Source organism: Lontra canadensis, unplaced genomic scaffold (genome assembly GCF_010015895.1).
Source record: "Lontra canadensis isolate GAN:19392208 unplaced genomic scaffold, GSC_riverotter_1.0 scaffold122, whole genome shotgun sequence".
Classification (NCBI taxonomy): Eukaryota; Metazoa; Chordata; class Mammalia; order Carnivora; family Mustelidae; genus Lontra; species Lontra canadensis.
In genome coordinates this window covers 2339450-2363651 of record NW_022631116.1, presented here as the reverse complement: position 1 = coordinate 2363651, position 24202 = coordinate 2339450, and the positions used below count along the sequence as shown (strand labels likewise).

General features: G+C 48.1%; 1 protein-coding gene across 1 annotated transcript in view; it reads left to right on the top strand.

Moving 5' to 3' along the window:
• PIGL (phosphatidylinositol glycan anchor biosynthesis class L) overlaps positions 1-24202 on the top strand; it is a 62491-nt gene that overhangs the window by 31385 nt on the left and 6904 nt on the right. Inside the window, exons 3-4 of the mRNA XM_032841368.1 lie at positions 16057-16147; positions 21809-21876. Of these exons, the coding sequence (XP_032697259.1) occupies positions 16057-16147; positions 21809-21876 (159 nt within the window). The remainder of the gene's footprint in view (positions 1-16056; positions 16148-21808; positions 21877-24202) is intronic.

Here is a 24202-nt window from a genome sequence, read left to right as displayed (position 1 = left end):
GGTGTCAGGGGCAGAGGGAGAAAGAGAAGCAGACTCCCTGCTGAGTGGGGAGCCTGACTTGGGGCTCGATCTCAGGACCCCAGGACTCCAGGATCATGACCTGAGCCAAAGGCAGATGCTTAACCAACTGAGCCACCCCAGGCAACCCTGATTTGCACTTTTTTTTTTTAAATTTAAGATTTTTATTTATTTATTTTTTAAGATTTTATCCATTTATTTGACAGAGGGAGACACAGCTAGAGAGGGAGCACAAGCCAGGGGTGTGGGAGATGGAAAAGCAGACTTCCTGGTGAGCAGGGAGCCCGATGCGGGGCTTGATCCCAGGACTCTGGGACCATGACCTGAGCCAAAGTCATTCGCATAATGACTGAGCCATCCAGGCACCCCTAAAGATTTTATTTTTAAGTAATCCCTACACCCAACTCAACGTGGGGCTCAAACCCACAACCCTGAGATCAAGAGTCATAGCTCTACCAATGGACCCACCCAGGCACCCCTGATTTGCATTTTAGAAAACTGGCGACATTTCAGAGATGGCTTGGGGGCGGGAGAGTCCAGACTTGTCCGCAGTGGGACCAGTTAGCATAATTGGGTGAGAAACATGAGTCAGAAATAAAGCATCAGCAGAGGAGACAGAGAGGAGAAGATGGTTTCTAGGGCTGCTGTAGAGGCAGCATTTCTAGAACTTGGAAACCAGTTGGCTGCAAAGAATAAGGAAGACAGGAGGACAGAGGGGCTCCCAGATGTATGGACTTAAGTGACTGAGTACATGAATTACCTTCGCTAAATGACTCATCTTTCTACCAGCCCCATTAGACTGGACCCCAAAAATGTCACTCAGCCTGAAAGGGGGGAAGGAATATTTTTTGAAGGCCTGAATTTTCCCTTTGTCCTGCCACCAAATGGAGCCATTGGAAACTCATGGGGGCTAGCATGTCAGAGCTGTGACCAGGGCTCCTAGGTGAGTTGGGAACCAGGGTTCTTGCCAGAAAAACAGTGTCGGGTGTCAGGTCTGAAAGTAAGGACAAGGCCAGAAATAGGAAATCAGGAGCAAGGCCAGAAGAGAGGAGGTTGGAACATGGTGTAAGAAATGGGTCAGAACAAGCAGTTCAGACGTGGGGCCAAGAAATGAGTAGGGTGAGGGTTCTCTTCTCTTGCAAGCCTCAGCTGGAGAACCTGACTGTGGGACAGCTGTTCATTGAAACCCATGTTTAGAATCTACATTTTGTCAAATTTTACATGCCAGTTCTGTTGGGGTTTAGGACCTCTCTCTGAGACATCTGTAAGACATTGCTGGCATCAAAGGACTAGATTTATGCCTGTATGATAAAGAGATCTTTTGCCCAAGAGACCCATGAGACCCACTTAGGGAAGTCTCAGGCCCAGAATCCTTGAACACATTCATATAGGTCCCTAAGCTTTAAATTTTCAATTGCAAATTCTGCTTTATTTTACTACACTTCCCAATAAAGGATTTTCTATACATTTTATGAACTTATTCCTCTTCTGCCTATATTCAGTCCCCATTCTACCTCTCTCCCCTGCAGATTGTCAGGTCAGACAGATCTGTCTACCGCAGGTGCGGGCTTCAATAGCACAGGCCAGTGGACCAGTTATGAGATTGTAGTAGCTGGAGGTAAGGGGAATGCAGGCTTGAACCAGACTAGTGTCTATTTCCAAGGAGACCCAATCGAGTGGGTAAGACACCGCAGCAAGAGTTTCTAGCTAACAGGATGCTCAAAGTCAGGCCAGTGGTCCGGGGGTGATTCTGAATCGACCTTCTTATTTGGAGCTAGATCATAGACAACATCTAGGACAGGAGGCTGGGGCAAGTCGCTAGGCTTTCGCATGTGCTCTCATCAGACCCTCATGGGGTCCTGACCAAGAGGGCTGACTCCACTCTCAGTAGAGGAACATTCAGGCAAATCAAGGCAGAGCCCAGCACGTGGACCTCATTGAGGGAAAGACTGGTGCTTGGTGTGTACGCAGATGCTTAAGATTCACCTTGGATACTGAGTTTAAAATACGCCTTGATGTCGGTGATTCTAGTGCCTACTTTCTCTTGGAATTGGTCCTACCGAGTGGTGCACCTGGGTCCTCTGTTAATGCCGCACTTGAGAGGGACTGAGGGTCCTTAAAGGCTGGGGAGGGAGAGCGTTGGTTCAGATAGATTATCCATGATTGCCCAGAGAACATGGGCTGGTTTTCAACCCCCGATACTTTGGAGCAGCGTTTGTTAACCTTTGAGTGATGTATGGATCTTTTTTGATTTTTTAAGATTTTATTTATTTGTTTGACAGAGAGACACACCGAGAGAGGGAACACAAGCAGGGGGGGTGGGAGAGCCACCCAGGCGCCCCAAGATTTATTTATTTTAGAGAGAGAGAGAGAGCACACAAGCGGGAGGGGCAGAGGGAGAAGGAGAGAGAAACCCAAGCAGACCCCATGCCGAGTGCAGAGCCGGATGCAGGGCTCAATCCCACGACCCCGAGATCACAGCTCAAGCTGAAACCAAGAGTCGGATGCCTAAGTGACTGAACCACCCAGGTGCCCCTTGAGTCCTCTTCAAAAGAAAAAAAAAGCTTTAAGAATTCTCACAAGTGTAGGGGCACCTGGGTGGCTCAGTGGTTAAAGCCTCTGCCTTCGGCTCAGGTCATGATCTCAGGGTCCTGGGATCGAGCCCCACATCAGGCTCTCTGCCCAGCAGGGAGCCTGCTTCCTCCTCTCTCTCTCTGCCTGCCTCTCTGCCTACTTGTGATCTCTCTCAGTCAAATAAATTAATAAAATCTTTAAGGGAAAAAAAAAGAATTCTCACACGTGTAAACACATGTGCTAAAATCCCATGAACACCTTGCTTTGTTGTCAATGGCATAAACACAAAAATTGTTCAGATTATTATCTAAGCAAAAATATACATTTTTTGTAAGAACCCATGGACCCCTGAGAATTTAGCCACAGACTCCCAGGGATTTATGGACCTCAGCTGGAAAATACTGAGGTAGAACCATGGTTATTTTGAACTCACTTTACAAGCTAAATTTTGACATGTTGTAGGTGCTAATTCTAGGAGCATTCCACCTTGCCCAAGAAATGTCAGTATTTTTTTTTTAAAGATTTTATTTTTTTATTTATTTGACAGAGAGAGAGAGAGAGAGATCACAAGTAGGCAGAGAGGCAGGCAGAGAGAGAGGAGGAAGCAGGCTCCCCGCTGAGCAGAGAGCCCAACACGGGACTTGATCCCAGGACCCTGAGATCACGACCTGGGCTGAAGGCAGAGGCTTAAACCACTGAGCCACCCAGGCGCCCCAAAATGTCAGTATTTTTTAACTGCTCTGAAAGCATATCAGCTGCATTTATGTTGCCAAGACTGGGTACCGGTGGTTATTAATAAATGAATGCCCTCCATCCCTGAGAATGTATATTTCTATCTACCAAGCCAAATAGAACATTCATAAGAAGACTATCCAAGTGTGTCCTTATATATACTTCCAAGTTACGACAGCAAATAGAATCAACCCAAATGGGAATAATCTTGAAGTGACTTGGATTCTTTCTTGCATGCTTTCCTTATAAATCCTCAGCCTAGTAGCTGTGTATATTTTCTACTGCAATGTTTAATGTTTAGTTCTTTGCCCAGTGGCTGAGAAATGCTAGCTCTAGAAGGATTTAGATGCTGATATTGCCGAATTTTTGTAAGATTGGCCAAAGGAGAAGGGAGAAGGAAAAGGGAATCTATGATAGAATTTTCAATGGCAAGAGGGAGATAAGGCCTAGGTCAAGTTCAGAAGAAACAGCTGGTGTTTGGGTACACCAGTGGTGATGCCCATTGTTACATCTTCTGTGTGATAAGAAGTGAGCAAACCACAGGTGAACCAGAGCCATGAAAAGCTTTAGATACTCGTTCTCAGAAATGCTGACACTGACCGGAGACTGGAAAAAGGAAGGAACAGGTGTCCACAGGAGCGCCCCTAAGATGGGGTTGACCAGTAGGCCAAGACTGTATGGAACTCACTATAAGGGTGGGCTGCCCTGATCTGGACACCACGGCTTTTCCAGGAGAATTTGCCCTTGAGAAGCCCTCTGACCACTAGCCAATCGGTTCTTCCTAGGAAGTGGCACATACCGCCTATTCCCCTAAGTCTTGCCTGCCAGTAGTCCCTGGAAAAGCCTCCCTTGTTCTGGGTGTGAGGGGAACTGTAGCGGGTCCCTTGGCTTAGATTCACCAGGCTCTCGAAGAGTGCAGAAAAGAAATAGAATCCATATTGTTGTTCTTTACGACTCTAGAAAAGCCCAAGTTTAGGAAGGAGTTGGCAGAGTAGAATGCTGAATTAGAGAAGATAATTGGCCTGGGTTTTGTTTCACCAGACAGCTGAAACTATTATGGAAAATACCTATTTCTATGTAGCCTAAATACCCTGACCTAGACAGCTTGAAAACAGAACCATTTTATCTCCCAAACATACTGACTTAGTGTTGGTTTCAAAGAAAGGCTCTAGACTGACTCCTTTTTTTTTTAATTTATTTATTTATTTTAAAGAGAGAGATCTGCACAAGCAGGAGAGGCAGAGGGAGAGAGAGAATCTCAAGCAGATTCCGCACTGAGCATGGAGCCCGACTCAGGGTTCAATCTTACAACCCTGCGATCATGACCTAAGCCGAAACCAACTAAACCACCCAGGTGCCCCTAGACTGACTCCTTCTAAGGCTCACAGGACTGCTTACGGGGCTGTTCAGGTCCCGAATTCTTGCGTTCTCTGGTTAATGGATCAACAATACCATTTGGAGGGAAGGTACTCATCCTCAAATTACCACTCTTACTAAGACCAATCTTAAGGAATCCAGAGTGCTCATTTAGTTGGTGAAAGGGTCAAAGCAAATTGCAGCTTCTGATACCCTGATGTTCGCCCTTAGCAGGAAGCTGAGCGAGTTGCCCACGCTGGTCCTGGGACCCAGCGCCATGATGGACCCACCAACAACAAACAGTATAGAATGCCTACCTCAGAAACTATGTGTGAGGAGCAAAATCTCTCGTTCAAGACTTACCGTTCTTAGAAGAGATACTACTATACTACTGTATATTAAGCAATTGAACAAGGAGATTTCATAAAAATTACCAACCACTGCTGATGCAGATCTTGGGGAACCATTACGAAGGCAGCGATTATTGTTAATACTGTTGAGTTAGAGTAGGAATCTATGTCCGTGCCGTCAGAGCCCACTGACGAAGCTTCAAGCCTCACGTCATAGGTCACCTCCTGGGCTGTTGGGTCGGCCTCAGGACACCCCCTCAGGTCAGTCACAGCCGTGGAGTCCTTACTTCAGAGACCCTCCACAGTTCAGTTGCTCTCAGTCAGCCATTTAACTCCCCACGGGCTGTATACTGTGCTCCTCAAAACTGCTAGAATTCCCCACAAAGAGAGGAAAAACATCCTTTACGTGCCTCATCATGAGCCTGGATCCCACCAGGACATTCTTCATGAAAGGTGCTTTTATGAACTGTCAAGCCCCGTGCTCAGTCACCAGTGCCTAGCCTCGTCCTTGGCATGCTGATGACACTTGGTACATGTTGATGAACTATGCAGGGCAAGTCAGACAGGCACCGCCGGTCGGCTCCTTCTCCATCTCCTCTGCTGGCTCCTCCCCTTTCTGGATCCTTCTTTATCGATCTTCTTCAGAGTTCTCTCATCTGTGTTGCTGGCAGCACCAGCCTCCCCAGAGAAGTCACCATGGTGGGTGCCTGGGGCCCTCTTAGCTGTCCTCCCTCCACCTTCTAGTCATGTAACCCCCAACTCTGCCTCTCATCTCCTATTTCTCTCCGTCTTTTTATTCCCACCATCTTAGTTCAGGCCCTCGTCATCTCCTATCTGGACTTCTGTAGTGACTTTTCCCTCATTTAGCCTGACCCAGAGTATGCCTTCCTAAAACATAGTTTGAATCCCCCCAAAACCTTTAAAGGCCCCTGCTGTGTATACCAAGAGCCTGATTACTTTAGCAGAGAATTCAAGACCCACTGTGGCCTGGCTCTGCTTTCCTTCCTGTTCTGTGATCTAATTACACAGAGCTGTCTTCTCTTGACAGACCCCTTCTTCGTGATGTCTCCTACCCCAGTGCACATCTCATTCCTCCACACTGAATTATCTTCTAGTCAAGAATCAGCTCAGGCACTTCTAACTGGCTCAGCTGGCAAAGCACGAAACTCTTAATCATGGGGTTGAGGGTTCGAGCCCCACACTGGGTGCAGAGATTGCTGAAAATGAATAAACAAACTTAAAAAAAAAAATCAGCTGAATCACAAATACTCACTGAACACTTACCATGTGCCAAAAGCTATTCCAAGTGGTTATCAAATATTATCTCATTTAATCCTCACAAGCGCCTGATAAGGTGTGACCAGCCATTGGGTTGTTTTAACTGGGTTGCCAGTTAAAACCAGTAACTTCTGCTCCCTGTTTGATCACTCCCTCTTCTGCAGCCATAAACTGCCCTGTTCTCTTACTCGTACCTCCTTTCATCCTTTCTCTGTCATTATGCCCTTCTACCAGCCCTGGTGATTTCTTTGCCTCCATCTTCAAATACCCTCGAGATCGTAAGACACCCTTCCCCAGACTGCCATTCCCCTATGCTTCCTTTCTCTTGCTCACTGTCTCATCACTCTCAAATTTCATGAAAGAAGTTTCTGGTGCTACTTTCTCACCACCCTCTGTGCTCCCCTTGTAGTTTACCTTCTCCCTCCTTCCCCCGATGTCACTAGCCGTGCTTTCAAAGACTCACTAATGAGTTCTCAAGGGATAAAATCCAATGGCCTTTTCTTCAGACTCACCTTCCTCCAGATCTTGGCAGCTTTGGTGCTGTTGGCTGCTCTGCTCCCACCTCGTCTCTCTCCCAACTTGTCTTTTACTGAACTGTCTTCCTTGTCTTCCACCTGTCCTTCCCAGCCCATCCCTCAAGAGTTTTTCAAGCAAGGCCTCTTGCAAATCCCTGGATAGCCCTGGCCACAACTTTTTATGAGAATTTTCTTTTTTAATGTGCTCTTCGAATTTTGATGATCTTAAAACAAACCAAACAAGTAAGCATCCCTTGGATGAATTGTTTATAACCGAGTCCCACCAATCTCAAACCCCATCCGGGCGCTTTGGATGGTTACACCAGGTGATCACTAAATGAAGTGACAGCATTTGACTTAATGCAGTGTTTTGAAAACTGGAGTCCCTCATGTTTGAAACCAGAGTCATCTCTGACGTGACTTTCTTCCTCGTTCGTACCATCTAATTAGCTGCTAAATCTGGCGAAGTTTTCTTTGGTAAAAAGCCGTTTGCTTTTTGCTCTTTTTCATTCCCACTTCCTTTGGCTTAGACCGAGACTGTAGCCACCTCGCCATCCTCTGCTCCCCCAAGTCATTCCTCAGACTGAATTTCCTAAGGCATACCAGATCTGGCCACTTGCTAAGGAAACTTTTCCATAACTCCTTGCTCTATGCCAGTCTTCTATAAGGTGACAGGAACCTGCTAAACGGAACTTCCTAGTCTCAAATCCCAGCCCTGCATTTACCCTACACACCTCAGCCCACATGCTTTTTCTCTATCTGGGATTTGGCTCCATCCCAGGACCCTGAGATCATGACCCGAGCCGAAGGCAGACGCTTTTAACCCACTGAGCCACCCAGGTGCCCCTTCGTGAAACTATTCTTTTTTTTTTTTTTTTTAAGATTTTATTTATTTATTTGATAGACAGAGATTACGAGTAGGCAGAGAGACAGACGGCGGGGGTGGGGCGGGGGCAGCAGGCTCTCTGCTGAGCAGAGAGCCCGATGCGGGGCTCGATCCCAGGACCCTGGGACCATGACCCGAGCCGAAGGCAGAGGCTTTAACCCACTGAGCCACCCAGGCACCCCTGTGAAACTATTCTTGATCCTTACCATAGAGCCTTTTATTTTCCCTCTCAGAGCCCCCACAGCAATTTGTTTGACTTTTCTTATAGCGCTTTTTTGTCTTGGATTTCATTATTTGAATGCTTATCTGAGCCTTCTGCCTACTTGCCTCCCTTCTGTTATGCTGTGGGTACCGTGCCTGAGGGCTCAGGGTCACCTAAATGGTACTGTGCCATTTCTGCCCTCACAGCTTCCCCAGGGCTCCCCACTTGCCCTCTTTGGGATTCCGGTGGGTACGAGCAAGGCCCTGGGCAGCCCAGAGGGGTTCAAGGCTCTGCCTTCTGGCTTTGTGTCTTGTCTTGTTTCCTGGCGTATGACTGTTCGAGAAGCTGGCCAAAATCATGTATGACCCCTTTCTCTGAGGTGACTCTAATTTTTCTTTGAAAAACAGTAGTGAGGCAGAAACTTCAGGCACCAGAAGACATCACAGGCCAGTAAAAGGTTATGCTACTTCCTCTTTCTTCTCTATTCAAAAACATACCACACAGCCTCTGTTTAGGGAGACTCCTCTGCCCATATATCCAAGAATACTTAGAGACCCATCCCTACCACCACTCTCTTCTCCGTAGGGGGTTGGGGAAGAGGAAAGGAGGGGTTGGGATACTGGTATCTGCCTCTTAAACCACTTATTTGGGGGCAGGAAGGGGCAAACTGACATCTGTGACCCCTTTGAAGTGAGTTCAGTGAAGAGGTTCGTCTCGGGTTTTCCGTAGCCACATTAGACAATAAATTGGCAATTTCTCGATAGAGATTTCTCCCACGAGCTTGGCAAGATTTGCGTACATTATTTGTGGCGGTAATACGAGGGGCATGTGAGCCCAGGGGTAGTCTACCTGCTTTCAGTACAATACCTAATGGTCGTGGCCTGGGAATCACTCTAGTGTCCTCTGAGAAAGGAAAACCCCATGTTGTGGTTTGGACTGGGGCTTTAAGCCTTTTGTGGACAAAAGTCTTTGGGGACATTTGGTGTTTGTCTGGGCTCCAACCGCTTGAGGATGGGGGCCCTTGTCAGCACACACTTAAGAAAAATAGACTGATTTTTTTTTCCCCCTTTTCAGTCTCCTTTTCTTTTTCTGAGACTTTTTTTTACTTTCTCCTTGGTCTCATTTCCCCCAGCATTTTTTTTCCTCTCTGTTTATCTCACTGGTGATCCCGAGACACCCCAGAAGCTGCCTGGCCCAGCTTTTAGAATGTCACCCCTCCAACCTCCCTTCCGCATAGATGCAATTCCTTTGCCCTCCCGCACGGCCTCTCCAGCCTCCAGCAGCCCCGCTCCAGCTTGGCCTAACGACAGGAGACCTCCCCGAATGGCCCATTGGGGGCGGTATTTGCAGCCCGAGGCCTCCCGGGTCGGCGCGACCAGCCCCAGGTACACTTCAGGCTCTCCACGGGCCTCTGGGCGAGCACTGAACTTGAATGACCTTTGCTCGCTTTGCATGACAAAGGAAGTAATCGAGTTCAGAAAAGTGCCGGAGGTGGGGGGAGGGGAAGGCTGAACCTTCCAGCTCCCGGCCCGTACCAGCCACAAGACCAAATAAGGGCGTGTGAGGCACCTCCGTCCGCGTTCAAGTTCAGAGTGCAGTGTGCAAACGTGGGGCTCGGTTTTCAGAGAGATAAGCTGTTACCCAACCCTGGTGGCGTTCCAGCCGCAGGGCCTCTGGGTAGCGAGGCTGGGTCTGGGGGGAGGAGGGAAGACCTGGGCTGTCGGGTTTTCCCAGCCTGGAGGGAGGAGGGAAGGCGGAGGCTGTCCTTGCGAGAGCGCTCTGCCTGCGGGAACGGACAGCCCACAGATTTTCAGAGCCTTTCCGCGACTCCCCTGACAGGCTGAGTCATTAGAATGTGTAGGAAAGGTCGGGGTTTGAGGGTATTCAGCCAGGAGGAAAACAAACATTATTTTTATGAACCCGCACAGGCCGAGCGGCCCGGCTTGTTTACCGAACACTGAGGTCTAGGGCAGCGCTAAGTTTGGGGCATTTTCCAGCAGTCGTAATGCCTGTTTGCTAAACACGGAGAGCTGGCTTCGCTGTTGGCACTTCTCCGGGGCCGTCTGAGCCCCACAAAGGGCCCTCATCTCCGTGGGGTGCCTCGTGTGCCGCAGCAACCCCTGGCTGACGGCGGCCGGGGCCTGAGCAAGCTACTCCTGCCGCCTGCCTTCCCTCCTGCCCTGGCCCTTCCCTCGCCTTCCCCCTGCAAATCCCTTCTCATCCTGCAGCAGCAGCAGCACAAATCCACCCCTGCTAGCTCAACCCTGAAGTGCTGGAGAGTTAGCGCCTTTGGAGAGAAATACTTCTGCCCTTTTTCCTGCTGGATGGACAGTGCAAGGTGCTTTTCAGACGACTTTCCAGACAGCCCTGCGGGATCACACAGCCGAGGTCCATCTGTAAGGGCATCCTTGCGTTGACTGTGCCTCTGTCGCTGCCTCCTTCCTTCTGTCACTCGCTCCTACTCCCTGAGGATTACACTCCCCAGCCAAGTCCCTACTTAGGTCTTCCTCGTAGGCTCTGCTTCCTGGGGACCTAGGCTGGATATCCGGAGGCTCGAACACTTTCAGAAAACACGTTCTACAGAGTTTCCCACCAAAACGTTGTCTTTTCAAAATTCAGTTCCTCTAAATACATTTCTATTCCTCTTTCGTAGGAGTCTCATTCTTTGGCCAAAATCAAAGAAGCAAAATTAAAGTTTAATAACGTGACAGGTTTTCTTTTCCCCCGTTTTGCACTAACATTCCCTTCCTAGGATTATCTACACTTTCTCTGCTTTTGCCTTTAACCTGCCCCAAAACTGGGTTATCTTTAGCATTTCTCGTGCACCGCACTTCAGGAAGTTGGAGAAACTGCTCCCTGGCGGCGGAACCCCAGAACTGCAGGCTCCGTCCCCTGTAATTGCAGTGAAAGTGATCTTTTGGGCTTCTTTAATTATTTCCTTAGATGAATCTCTAGAAAGATAAGGTCCAAGGGCAGAGGTAATCACGTGTGGCCAAACTGCCTTCTCGTTGAGATGCAGCAACGGAAACTCTTGCCAACAGGGTCAAACAGGACAGAACTGTGTCCCGGTACAGTGTCTGTTCTCCCCTACCCGGACGGCCTTGCTTTCATTTCGCATTTCTTGGATTTTTTTTTTTTTTTCCTCCAGAAAAAGCGTAAGAATATATGTTGGCAGCTTACATGTCTGGCTTTGTCAAGTGCCCGTTTTCTTCCACCAATCAGACCATTGTCCTGTTTTATGCAGTCCTCAGGCTTCTCTATGAATGACCTTGGAAGTTCCATCTTTATTCCCACATTCCCGTGGCTGGCTTCTTAGTGGGGAAACACCGCCTGACTGGTGTGGGATGTAGATGGAAAGAGCCATGCCTAAATTAGAAAGTCTAGGGACAAGGTGTGATTTGTGGGCCCCTTCGGTGCCTCAGCTTTACCACTCCTGAGCTGAGAGAGGGCTCGACAGACTGCAGTTCTCCCAAAGAGGGGGGGACAGAGGCACCCCAAAGAAGGGCAGTCCCTGGTTTTCCTCCTCCTCCGTTCTTCAGATTTGTCATCTCAGCTCTACTGGGGTGAACCCTGGCCAGAAACTTGGTTTCGGTTCACCGCATCCCTCTGTTTCTGCCTGAGTCACTCAACTTCACATCTCTGGAGACTTACCCAAGCGGGCCAGCCTCTGAGAGATTTCCAGACTCATTAGGATCTCAGGAAAAACCCCAAAGGACTTTGCTGATAATTAAAGGACGTTCCTGGGAATTCTAATCTTCATAACTTTATTACCATTCCTGGTGGGCCTGGACAGGTCTGGATTTCAGGGGAAGGAAGCAGCAGCAGAGGAACTACTATTTGGAATAGTGTTTTGGGTACTTGGGTGGTTCAGTCGGTTAATTGTCTGCCTTCGGTTCAGGTCATGATCCCAGAGTCCTGCATCGAGCAGGGAGCCTGCTTCTCCCTCTGCCTGCTGCTTTCTTTCTCTCTCCCTGACAAGTAAATAAATAAAATCTTCGGGGGAAAAAAAAGAGAGAGAGAGAATACCTGTGTTTTGCTGAAGCGAATCTATCGCAGGTTCCCATTAGTGGCAGACGAGGAGAGCATTCCCCAGTGTTCCTTAAGGGTAAAGACTGACTCTTGTTGGAGGCTTGATTTCCTCTGTTTTCATATTGGCCTGGAATTACATAGCAGGATTTCCAAGGAGACAGGTTGGTTAACACGATGAAACTGGAGTCTTGATACAGACGTATTCTGTGACATTCCCGGTCAGCCAGTCCCCTGAGCACCTGTGCGTCTGCCTGTGGAACTCGATGGTTCGCTCCTGACCAGCTCTTTCCAGCTGTAAAAGGAAGTAAATGAACCCAAGTTTTGAGGGGCTCACAGGGATAAGAAAGTAGGTATAAAAGCACCTGAAAAAAAAGAGAAAGCACCTGAGATTTTTAGGAAGAAAGAATGGAGTTCTTGCTATGAGTTATAGGTATGAGTATTTAACTTCTGACTATAAAATGCACAAATCCCTCTGCTTTTTTTTTTTTCAGATTTTATTTATTTATTTGACAGAGAGAGAGATTACAAATAGAGAGGCAGGCAGAGAGAGAGGGAGAAGCAGTCTCCCCGCTGAGCGGAGAGCCCAATGCGGGGCTCGATCCCAGGACCCTGAGACCATGACCTGAGCTAAAGGCAGAGGCTTAACCCACTGAGCCACCCAGGCGCCCCATCTCTCTGCTTTTTAAAAATACTCCCTTGGGGCGCCTGGCTGGCTCAGTCGGTGGAGCATGGGACTCTTGATTTCAGAGCCCGAGTCCCCTGCTGGCTGATTGCCTAAAAAAACAAAACAAAACACTCCCTTAATGCTGACTGCTTGTGACTCAACATACTTTCCACACACTCTTCATAACAAGGTTCTTAAGAGATCTATACATGTTCTCTGCACCTTTGACTCAGTGATTAGATCTTTTTTAATATTTTATTTATTTATTTATTTATTTGAGAGAGAGAGAGAGAGCACATGTAAGCAGAGCAGCAGGCAGAGGGAGAGGGAGAAGCAGGCTGTCCGCCAAGCAAGGAGCCCCATGCGGAGCTCAATCCCAGGACCCTGGGATCATCATGACCTGAGCCAAAGGCAGAGGCTTACCCAACTGAGCCACCCAGGTGCCCCAGTAATTACATTTCTATAATTTTATTCGAAGGGAATATTGAGAGAAGCATACAAAAAGTTATGTATAGGCACACCTGGCTGGTTCAGTCGGTGTAAGACTCTTGATCTCGGAGCAATGAGTTACAAGCCCCATGCTGGGTGTGGAGCCTACTTCAATTAAAAAAAAAAAAAAAAAGGTTACGTATGAGGATTATTATCATAATAATAAAAATTGGAAACAACCTAAATAATCAGTAAAGTCCAGGCTTTACATATTTTGGCATATTTGAATCAGGATCTGGTTACGTATGTAGCAAATAACGGAAAGTCTACAATAACTGTGACCCAAGGAGTTCTGCCATGTAGGGCTGGTGGGGTGCCTTTGTTCCAAAACTCCGCCGGGTCAGGGCTTCTCCTTTTCGGTTACTCTACTGTGTCTGGCTTTTATACCCAAGATTGCTTCATGGGCCAAGATGGCTACCAACTCCAGCCCGAGCAAAGAGGGATGGGACAGAGAGAAATGGGGCAAAAGTCATTCACCAACTGTCTCTTCAAGGAAGGGCCCAACGGTTGACTGACTTCTGTTTACATTCAGCAAATTGTTCATCTGTCAGAGAAGAAAGGAACTGCCAATGTTATTACTTGAACTCAAGCCTTGAGTTGATGAGGGTTGAATTTGGGGCAAAGAACCACTCCAGTCGTTGGTCTGAAAGAGTCATTTTTTTATCTGTTCAAAGGTTCCCAGGGTCAAATTTTCTGTGTCCCTACCTAGAGGGGAGGTGATCCCACCAGGATGTTTCGTTCCCGTACACAGTTCGTACTTTGTTGGTGCCTGGCCTGTTTTATAACGTTGCTGTCTTCTGAACGTCTTACTTGGGTGTTCCAACCCCAAAAGCTGGTATAGCTCCTTCGGCTCAGCCAGAGGCCACTTCTATCAATCTGCTGGTGCTTATTAAGCCCCTAGATGCAGTTCCTTGCCCGTGGCCGAAGCTCATTTACTCATTGTTTATTTAAATAAATTGTTCTTTGACTTGGGTTGTACCCAGTTCCACATGAGAAATAGAAGAGCGAGACACAGGTCTATTCTCATATTTTGGCGTGAGGCTAGGGAGACACACAAAGCAATAGAAAATAAGAGAAATGCTGTAACTAATCAGGTGCGAAGAGGGGTGGTCCAGGCCACAGCTGATAGAAATGTTCACTACAGGGCGCCTGGGTGGCTCAGTGGTTTAAAAGCCTCTGCCTTTGGCTCAGGTCATGATCCCGGGGTGCTAAGATCGAGACCCACATCAGGCTCTCTGCTTAGCAGGGACCCTGCTTCCTCCTCTCTCTCTCTCTGCCTGCCTCTCTGCCTACTTGTGATCTCTGTCAAATAAATAAATAAAATCTTTAAAAAAAAAAAAAAGAAAAATGTTCACTACGATTCCTAAATGTGAGGAAGGTTGATAGTAAAGAATTTGGCTTTGCCCAAAGAGAGATCTGGCCTTTGCCCTTGGCTTCTGTGAAGTAATCTATGTCAAACTTAAGAGCAGTACTTTGGGGTTTTAGGGCCGGGGCTTTAGGGTTGTGCAGGGTCAGCCCACCCGGAGGCTGAGGTCAACCACATGGACCATCAATCGGTCATGCCCAAGTAACGGAACCCCAATAAAAACTCTGAACACCAAAGCTGCAGTGAGCTTCCCTGGTTGGCAGTCCTCCCTGTGTGTTGTCACACATCACTGCCGGCAGAATCACGCGTCCCCCAGGGAGAGGACAACAGATTGTTCACATTCAGAACCCTCTCAGATTCTACACCCTGTGTTCTCTTCCTTTGGCTGATTCAGTCTGCATCCTTTCCCTGTTAGTGGCTCAGTCGGTTAAGATCTGCCTTCGGCTCAGCTCATGATCTCAGTGTCCTCAGATAGAATCCCACATCGATGGGGGCGGGGGGGCAGTTCCTGCTCAGAGGGGAGTCTGCTTCTCCGTCTACCCCTCACCCTGCCTGTGCTCTCCCTCTCTCTGTCAAATAAAGAAATAAAATCTTTTAGAAAGGAAAGAGAGAGAGAGGTGGATATCTATTAGTAGGACTATGCATGGGGCCCCTGGCTGGCTCAGTGGGTTAAGCCTCTGCCTTCAGCTCAGGTCATGATCTCAGGGTCCTGGGATCAAGTCCTGCATCGGGCTCTCTGCTCAGCAGGGAGCCTGCTTCCTCCTCTCTCTCTCTCTGCCTGCCTGTCTGCCTACTTGTAATCTTTGTCCGTCAAATAAATTAAAAATTTTAAAAATTATTTTAAAAATTTTCAATTTTAAAAATGAACAAATAAAAAGACTACCCATTATATCCCCAAACTGAGGTCAAGTTGAGACCTTGGCCTCGTGGTAGGTGATGCCATAGATGGATGCACAAAAAAGAGACGGAGGAGGAGATAGGCCTATGGCGTGGTGGAATGGAAACTCACAGAAGGTGCAGACCTCTGCCCTGGAGACCAGCCCCACTGGGGTGCAGCCCCGTTGGACGGAGTATGCTGGTAGCTCCATAGGGCTAGAACATCTCAGCTCTGCAGTCAGAAAGCCGGGTCCGAATCCGAATCCGCCTCCAACAGCCTTGCAAGTGGGCTCCCTAAGTTCGTCTGTAAAGGCTCCTTCTCTAGATGTTCATGAGGTTAAATGAAGAAACATAGCTTTGTACTTTTTCTTAAAGCACTGTTGCTTTTACTCTTGCAAAGATAGATATCATTCTGTGGTGTGGCCACATTTGTTCCTAACCCGTACGTTTCCCGAACTTTAGATCAAAGCCTTGTCTCTTCAGTGTCTATCTCCTCCCCTCAGCAGCAAGCAAAAGGCTCCAAAAGTGTGTTGTGTGGAGGTGTGCACTGATCTCTAGTTGCATCGTGTTTCCAAATCTTACCTCTTTTGCTGAAATCTGGATCCTTAAGGGTGCCCCCCCGCCCCCGCCCCATACAGTTCCTATCACAGGGCTGGCACATGCCTACCAGAGCTTAGGGAGGAGTTCACACCTGATTAGAAAAGGTGTTTCTTCTTTCCAGGGACTTCCCAGATGACCCAGGTGTGCAGTGGGACACAGAGCGTGTGGCTGGCACCCTCCTCCAGCACGTAGAAGCAAACAGCATCAACCTGGTAAGCGGACACCCTCCCTGAACGCGAAGCCAGGGATCCCGGTCACACCTTTACCCGTGGCTGCCCTCCTCTAGAGCTCTCTTTTAAACCTGCAGAGGGGGGCGCCTGGGTAGCTCAGTTGGCTAAGCGTCTGCTTTCAGCTCAGGTCACGATCCCAGGATCCTGGGTTCGAGTCCCGCGTAGGGCTCCCTGCTCAGCGAGGAGTCTGCTTCTCTCTCTCCCCCTCCCCCTCCACTCCAGACGTGCGCTCTCTCTCTCTCTCTCAAATAAATAAATAAAATCTTTAAAAAAACAAAAAAATAAACCTGTGGAGGACCAAACACACCCTTTGTGGGACTGTGTAACTAAACTGCCACAGGTGGACACAGAGGTTTTTTCCAAGCTGTGTCCTCTTTAACCGTCCCCAACCCCAGCCTCTGTCCTGCCTTCTCAAAAGGGCCCCAGGAGCCCGAGCTATGGCTCCTGTTTGTACAGAACTTCATCTTTTCCCGAGCATTTTCATGTTTAAGGGACCATTTTAACTTTAAAAGGCAAATGTTGGGCGCCTGCCTCTCTGCCTGCTTGTGATCTCTGTCTGTCAAATGAATAAATAAAATCTTAAAAAAAAAAATGGCTTCCTTAAGTAGGGAAATTAAATGAGTTCAGGATTGTCCTGATGATTAAGGGCCCTCACACACTGGAATGAACACGAGCACCTCAGACGACAGGAAAGAACTCCAGGCAGCCAGGTGGCAGTTAACCGTCTGGGCAGTCTGGGGACAAGCACGGTCTGAGGCCTGTTCTCGTTCTTGGGGATATAAAAATGTCATGGCGGTCCCTGCCTTCACGGACCCTCCAGTCTAGTTCATAAGACACGGTCTGTACTTCAAAGACTTAACAGCAACTCGCAGGATACACGCCAAATACTGTAGGATTCCCAAAGCGGGCCGAAGAAGTCACGGAAGGCTGCTTGGAGAAGGCGGTCTTGAGATGCGGCCTGGACCACAAATCACTTTTCTGGGACACAAACTTGGGAGACTTTTCTGAGAGCAAAAACGGCACGGAGAGCTATCCGTGCCCTGAGACCCCTCCCTGGAAGCTCAGAGCTGTGGTCAAATGCAACATGGTCTAAAACAGAAACCCGGCCCCCTGGCAAGGATGGATCCTGTTCCCCAGTGTGCAGTGCTGAAGGGCTGCCTGGGTGTTTAGGAATTTAAGTGGTAAATTTTAGGCATTAGCCCATGAGGGACTGTCATTGTCATTTTAGAGGTGGACAGTAAGCCTTCTCAGCGGCCATAACATCGACCACTGGCAAGGCCGGGTCCAGAGGACCCCGGCAGAGCTGAGATGGGGGCTCCTGCCCTTGGTGACCAGTGAATGCGAATCTGCACTGTTGCTCGACCTCTGACTAAAATGTTCTTCGGCAGTGCGCGTGAATGTACCCTTGTGCGTTCTGCAGTGAAAAGTTGAGGCTAAAAATCCCAGCTTCATTCCTTGCTGACCTCGGGCAAGCTTCTCAGCTTCTGGAAGCTTGAGTTTCCTCAATGTCAAATGAAAACTATGGTAACATTTGCCTTTTATTTTATTTTTTTAAAGATTTTATTTATTTATTTGACAGAGCACAAGTAGGCAGAGAGGCAGGCAGAGAGAGAGAGAGGAGGAAGCAGGCTCCCTGCTGAGCAGAGAGCCCGATGTGGGGCTCGATCCCAGGACCCTGAGATCATGACCTGAGCCAAAGGCAGAGGCTTAACCCACTGAGCCACCCAGGAGCCCCAAGGAAACCATTTTAAAACAGCTCTTTAACTCACCTTGCTGTTAATAAGGAAAATCCCAAGCTGTCACGGTGCAGTAAGGGATAATTTCCCCGGCCTGCACTTCATACAACAGTAGGCGTGTAAGGCCACGCTAACACCATTGTCAGTGAGGGCGTAAGTGGCCATAACCGATCTCAGCCGCCAGGAGGCACTGAAATACGCTTTCCCACAGTCCCCGTAGGCCCTGGTGGGCCAGGGGCGAGGGCTTAGCAGTAGACAGGAGAGAAGTCACTCGGTGGCAGGATCAGGGACCTAGGGGCTCCCTCCAGACCGGAAGTATTAGCCACATGATGAGAGAAGACCAACGGGGAAGCAGAGACAGAAGCCAGGAGCACCAAGCTAAGACATGGGAAGACAGATTCCCACCTGGGCTGAGCTGGGGTCATCCTAAAAGCTCTCCTCCACCCCAGCCGACAGCTGGCTCTGCAGGGGTTAAACCCAGGAGATGGAAGGAAACCAGGTGCCATCTGGTCCCAGCCCCACCATGTTTGCTGAGCTGCCAGGACATGGCTTTGAAAGCTTTATGGTGCTGCCCTCTACAGAGAGCAACCGAGGGGTTCGGTGGTGTCTTTCCGTGGCAAGCAGGCTAGGTCCGGGGTCCGGCCCCTATGTGGACCTTTCATTCAACAAATATTTATTGAGCACCTGGTCTGTGATGTTCCCTACTTGCTGTGAACTGGCGATACAGACTTGAAACCAAACACCCAGTCCCTGCTCCCTTAAGGATCCGTGACATGTGGGCCCCCATCGTTGTTTGCTGTGGGGGACAATGCTTACCAGCATCCCGGGCTTTTCCCCACTGACCGCCCCCTTCTCTACCCAGTGGCAACACCCCTCAGTCATCACAGCAAATCTATCTTCAGACATGGCCAGATGTGCCTGGGGCGACATAGCCCCCAGTTGAGAACCACCATCTTAGAGAAACCAGAGCAGCCCCCCCATTACCACTGGGGTCTGGGTAAGATTTCATTTGAACAAAGATTTCCACAGCTTTTGGGGGATGGGGTGGGTGAGGTGGATGGAGTTCTAGAAAGAGCTACAGGGGTCACCGTTGTCACATTAAATATCTGCAAAAGTCCGGGGAGCTGGATACAATTCCACTCAGCCCTCCTTGCGACGGAAAGAAAGAGGGAGACTATGGGAAGAAACAGAGACCTAGAAGAATTTCAGAAGCGATTGAGCCAAGCTCCAGCGGACCCCCAATCCCCCCTAACCTAGGAAGTGCTCTCCAGCCCACCCAGGGTACTGACTAGCCCCGCTGTCATGGTCTCCTGATAAGAGCAGGCTTGGAGTTGAGACGCTCTAGCCTGTCCTGTTGTACGTACACATTCCTGAACATTTCCACGTCGGGCTGTTGTGTCTTCACCTCAACCCCACCAGGAAGGCAGAGCAGGTATTACTTTTCTTATCTGGCAAATGAGACGACCAACAACACATTGAACCTTGAAATAACTTCCAGGGGTCAAGTTCTGTGACCTGCCCAATGGCAGGGGTTAAGGAGGGTCCAAGATGAGAGTAGACTTGAGTCAGCACTGTGTTGGATGGAACACTGGGATCAGAACAGGGTACTTGAGCTAGTTACACGGTTTTACGTTTTGTTTTCCTTTTCTTTTTTTTCTTTTTTTAAGTAGGCTCCTTGCCCAATGTGGGGCTTGAACTCACGACCCTGAGATTAAGAGTCATATGCTCTACCGACTGAGCCCCAGCCAGGTGCCCCACGGTTTATGTGTTTTAATAGATTGTATTCTTTAGAGCAGTTTAGGTTCATAGCAAAGTCAAGCGGAAGGTACACAAAAACTCCCCGTCCGCATGATTTTTTTACAATCAGTAAACCAACACTGACACATTAGCACCCCCCAGTCCACAGTTTACATGAGGGCCCGCTTTTGGTGCTGTCCATTCCATGGGCTTTGACAATGTATAATGACATGTGTCCACTATTCGCTTTTTATTGCCTTTAACTCTTTTTTCTTTTTTCTTTTTTTTTTTAATTTTCCAGAAGGGAGAATTTCAAGCCTGCAACTGTAGAGAGAAGTTTAATGAACTTCCATGTTCCTATCACTCGGCTCCTGTAATCATTAACTCACAGTCAATATTAGCTTCATTTAAACAGCTGTTCACCTCCCCACCTCCTGTTTTCTTTCTTTTAAAGATTTTATTTATTTGACAGAATGAGACAGCGAGAGAGGGGAACACAAGCAGGGGGAGTGGGAGAGGGAGAAGCAGACTTTCCGCTGAGCAGGGAGCCCAATGGGGGACTCGATCCCAGGACCCTGGGATCATGACCTGAGCTGAAGGCAGATGCCTAATGACTGAGCCACCCAGGCACCCCCTGTATTATTTCAAAGCAAATCTTTGGCATCATATTTCATATTTAAATATTTTAGCATGCATTTCGAATCGTCAACAAGTCCTTTTTTTGTTTGTTTGTTTTAAAGATTTTATTTATTTATTGAACAGACAGAGATCACAAGTAGGCAGAGAGGGGGCTGGGAAGCAGGCTCCCCACTGAGCAGAGAGCCCGATACGGGGCTCGATCCCAGGACCCTGGGATCATGACCTGAGCCGAAGGCAGAGGCTTTAACCCACTAAGCCACCCATGCCCCCCCACAACAAGTCCTTTATTAAACTATAACACCATTGTCACCCCTAAACATTCACAATTCTTTGACACTGGTGTTTTGTATTTCCAACAGTCTTATGTCATAAACGTTTTCATCTTGTGCTTATTTTTACGGCTTGTTTGAATCAGGATGCATTGACAGGACTTTACATTTTCTTTTCATCTGCACTCCCCATCCTGTGCCCAGTAGAGGTGTGCTGCTCTCACTGTAACACCGAGTTCCCGGTATGTGAAGTCAGCATTTTATTATTTAAAATAGAAACACCAGTAGGGAAGCCCTTCTCAGCCTATACCAATCCCCGTCCTGGTCCCCTTAGTCCATGAGGCATGCCGTGCACTTTCCTTGGGGACAGCTTACCTCTCTCCACTTCCCCTAACCAACCATTCCTATTCCTTTTTCTGAGTCCCTGTTCTCTTTTTAAAATTTCTTTTATTATTCGAGGTAACATGATTATTATTCAGACTTACTTGGTCTTTTTCTTAACCCATCTGTACAGAAATGAGATGTTGGAACCCAGACTAGCTTATCCTTAATAAGTAGAAAATACAGAGGCAGTCCGTGCATGAATAGACTTCTGTGATCTTAACCCCGGGGCATGGTGGGCACTGTCCCTCAAAGACTTTGTGCCCTCAGTACAGCACAAGGAAAGGGGCCACATAAACATAAATCAGCCAGCATCTACAAGAACAGAGTTCACCCCGCGGCCAGCCGTGAGAACGAAGCATGCTAATAAATGGCCAGGCAGATAAGAAACAAAGATCCTCTAAACCAGGTTTGTATCGTGGCCGAATTCCCCTCTGCTTCACTGGCCCAGAACACAAGTAAACAGTAAAACCCACACAGTCTCCACACAACTGGCCAACGCAATGGGTTTACCCCACTGATCCGCTTGGAAGTGAGTTCGCTTGTACCCAGAATTGGGTACAGAGTTCTGTGCGCTCTTTTTCTGGCCAGGGGAACGGGAACAGCTGCCTTGAAATTGAGGCAGAGAAAGTATTCAATCATGAGTGACCACCCTGGGGCTCCTGGGTGGCTCAGTGGGTTGGGCTTCTGCCTTCAGCTCCGGTCATGATCTCAGGGTCCTGGGATCGGGCCCCGAATCGGGTTCTCTGCTTGGCGGGAAGCCTGCTTCCCCCTCTCTTTCTGCCTGCCTCTCTGCCTACTTGTGATCTCTCTTTCTGTCAAGTAAAGAAATAAAATCTTAAAAAAACAAAAAAATGAGTGACCACCCTGTTTCTCTACAGGTGGTGACGTTTGATGCAGGGGGAGTCAGTGGTCACCGCAATCATGTTGCTCTATATGCAGCTGTGAGGTATGACTCTGCATGTTGCAGGTGGTGGGGGGGGGGTCTGTTCATTTGCTCCAGGCGGATGGCTTCTAAAGGGCTTCCCCCGCTTCACCGTCTGAGCCTCGGGGAACTGGCCGCTGAAGTACAGAGAGCCATCGTTGGCCGCATTGCTCACCACAGCTCACCACACCGTGTGTGTGAGAAATCCCTCCTAAGTCATCTTATCATTGTTTTGCCTCCTCAACTCATGAGGGTTTTTTCCACACGGAAAAATGGGGTGACATTTTATTTCTGTCTTTGCTTTGGCCACAGAGAGGTTTCGGGCCAAACTTGCAACCCCATGTAGCACATGTGGGAGATTTGAGGGAGTGAGTTCTATAAATCAGTGTGCCTCGTGGCTTCATCTTCTTTTTCCTCCCTTTTAAAAAAAGATTTTATTTATTTCTTTGTCAGAGAGAGAAAGAGAGCAAGAGTGAGCACAAGTAGGGGGAGGGGCAGAATGAGGGAGAAGCAGGCTCCCCAGTGAGCGAAGAGCCCAATGCGGGACTTGATCCCAGGACCCTGGGATCATGACCTGAGCTGAAGGCAGATGCTTAACCAACTGAGCCACCCAGGCATCCCTTTCCCCCTTTCATTCTAATTTCTTTTGTACCTTATTTTTAAAAAGATTTTATTTATTTATTTGACAGACAGCGAGAGAGGGAACACAAGCAGGGGGAGTGGGAGACACTGAGCAGGGAGCCCGATGCGGGGCTCGATCCCAGGACCCTGGGATCATGACCCGAGCTGAAGGCAGACGCTTGATGACTAAGCCACCCAGGCGCCCCTCTTTTGTACATTTTGTACACTGTATCAAATCTTTCTTTGGAAAAGGAAGATATACATATGTAATAGGAAAACTTTTGTTCTTCATAGCCACCCTATTTTACCGATAGGCATCTGTATTTTACTGTTAAAAAACAAACCAAAAAAATGCACCTCAGAGATATTGAGGGACTTATTCAGGGTCATATAAACGTAAACTGTGTTTCCCAGCCTCTAGAGAAGTACTTCTCCCTGGCGCCATGAGTGGGGGAGTGGTGGACCTGGCCTAGGGGAAGGGAAGGGACAACTTGAAGTAAAGGACTTACTTTAGAACTTTCTTCTAAACATGCCCAACATTCTCAGACCAGACCAGTGAAATATGTAAAGTTGGAAATGATTCCCCTATCATTAAGTCCAACCACCTCATTTAACTGAGGAAGTGAAGTGGTTTTCCCAGCACTGCCAGGCTGAACAATGGCAGAAGTAGTAGAACTGAAATCCATTTCATATGAGTATGTTGTCTGTGTGTTGGTGGTGGAGTTGGACCACTTATCCCATCTTTTCTCCATTTCTTCGCTTCCAAACAAAAGCAGGCAAGGGATCTGGAGTTCATTGCTGTTGGATTGCCCACTGCTGTTGGGAGTGTAGAATGGCCTTCACTGTGTGAAGGTGGGAGCAGGAGAGGTTGAAAAGGAGAAAGAACTATTAGAGAAGAAATATCAATTAATATTTTATTTCTATTTATTTATTTATTTTTAAGATTTTATTTATTTATTTGACAGCCAGAGATCACAAGTAGGCAGAGAGGCAGGCAAAGAGAGAGAGGAAGGGAAGCAGGCTCCCTGCTCAGCAGAGAGCCCGATGCGGGGCTCGATGGGATCATGACCTGAGCCGAAGGCAGAGGCTTTAACCCACTGAGCCACCCAGGTGCCCCTCAATTAATATTTTAAAATAGCCTCCTGTCACACTCAAATTCAATTTCAAAAGAGAGAAACTTTGAAAAGTCCATCATAGTTACCTTCTTTTCTTATGGGCAAAGTTTGGACCAAGGCACTTCATAACTATTAGTCATCCCCCAGATTGGCTAATCTTGGGGATGGTGCCCACACTTGTCTTTTCAGCTATAGCCAGAGGTATGGAATCCCAGAAACCTATATGGTGACTGATGCAAAAAAACTACCTAAAAACCTGTGGGTGGGGGGGCACCTGGGTGGCTCAGTGGATTAAGCCTCTGCCTTCAGCTCAGGTCATGATCTCAGCGTCTTGAGATTGAGCCCCGAATCAGGCTCTCTGCTCAGCAGGGATCCTGCTTCCCCCTCTCTCTGCCTGCCTCTCTGCCTACTTGTGATCTCTGTCTGTCAAATAAATAAATAAAAACTTAAAAATAAAATAAAAAAAAAAACCTATGGGGGGATCATAGGGTGTGGCAGACCTTACCACTGTTGGGGAGGAATAAATTTTCTTCTGTCCAGGATTCTTCTAGCTGGACTAAGAATTAAATTTCCACGAGAAATTATTAACACGAGAAAATCAAATTTAATTTTGT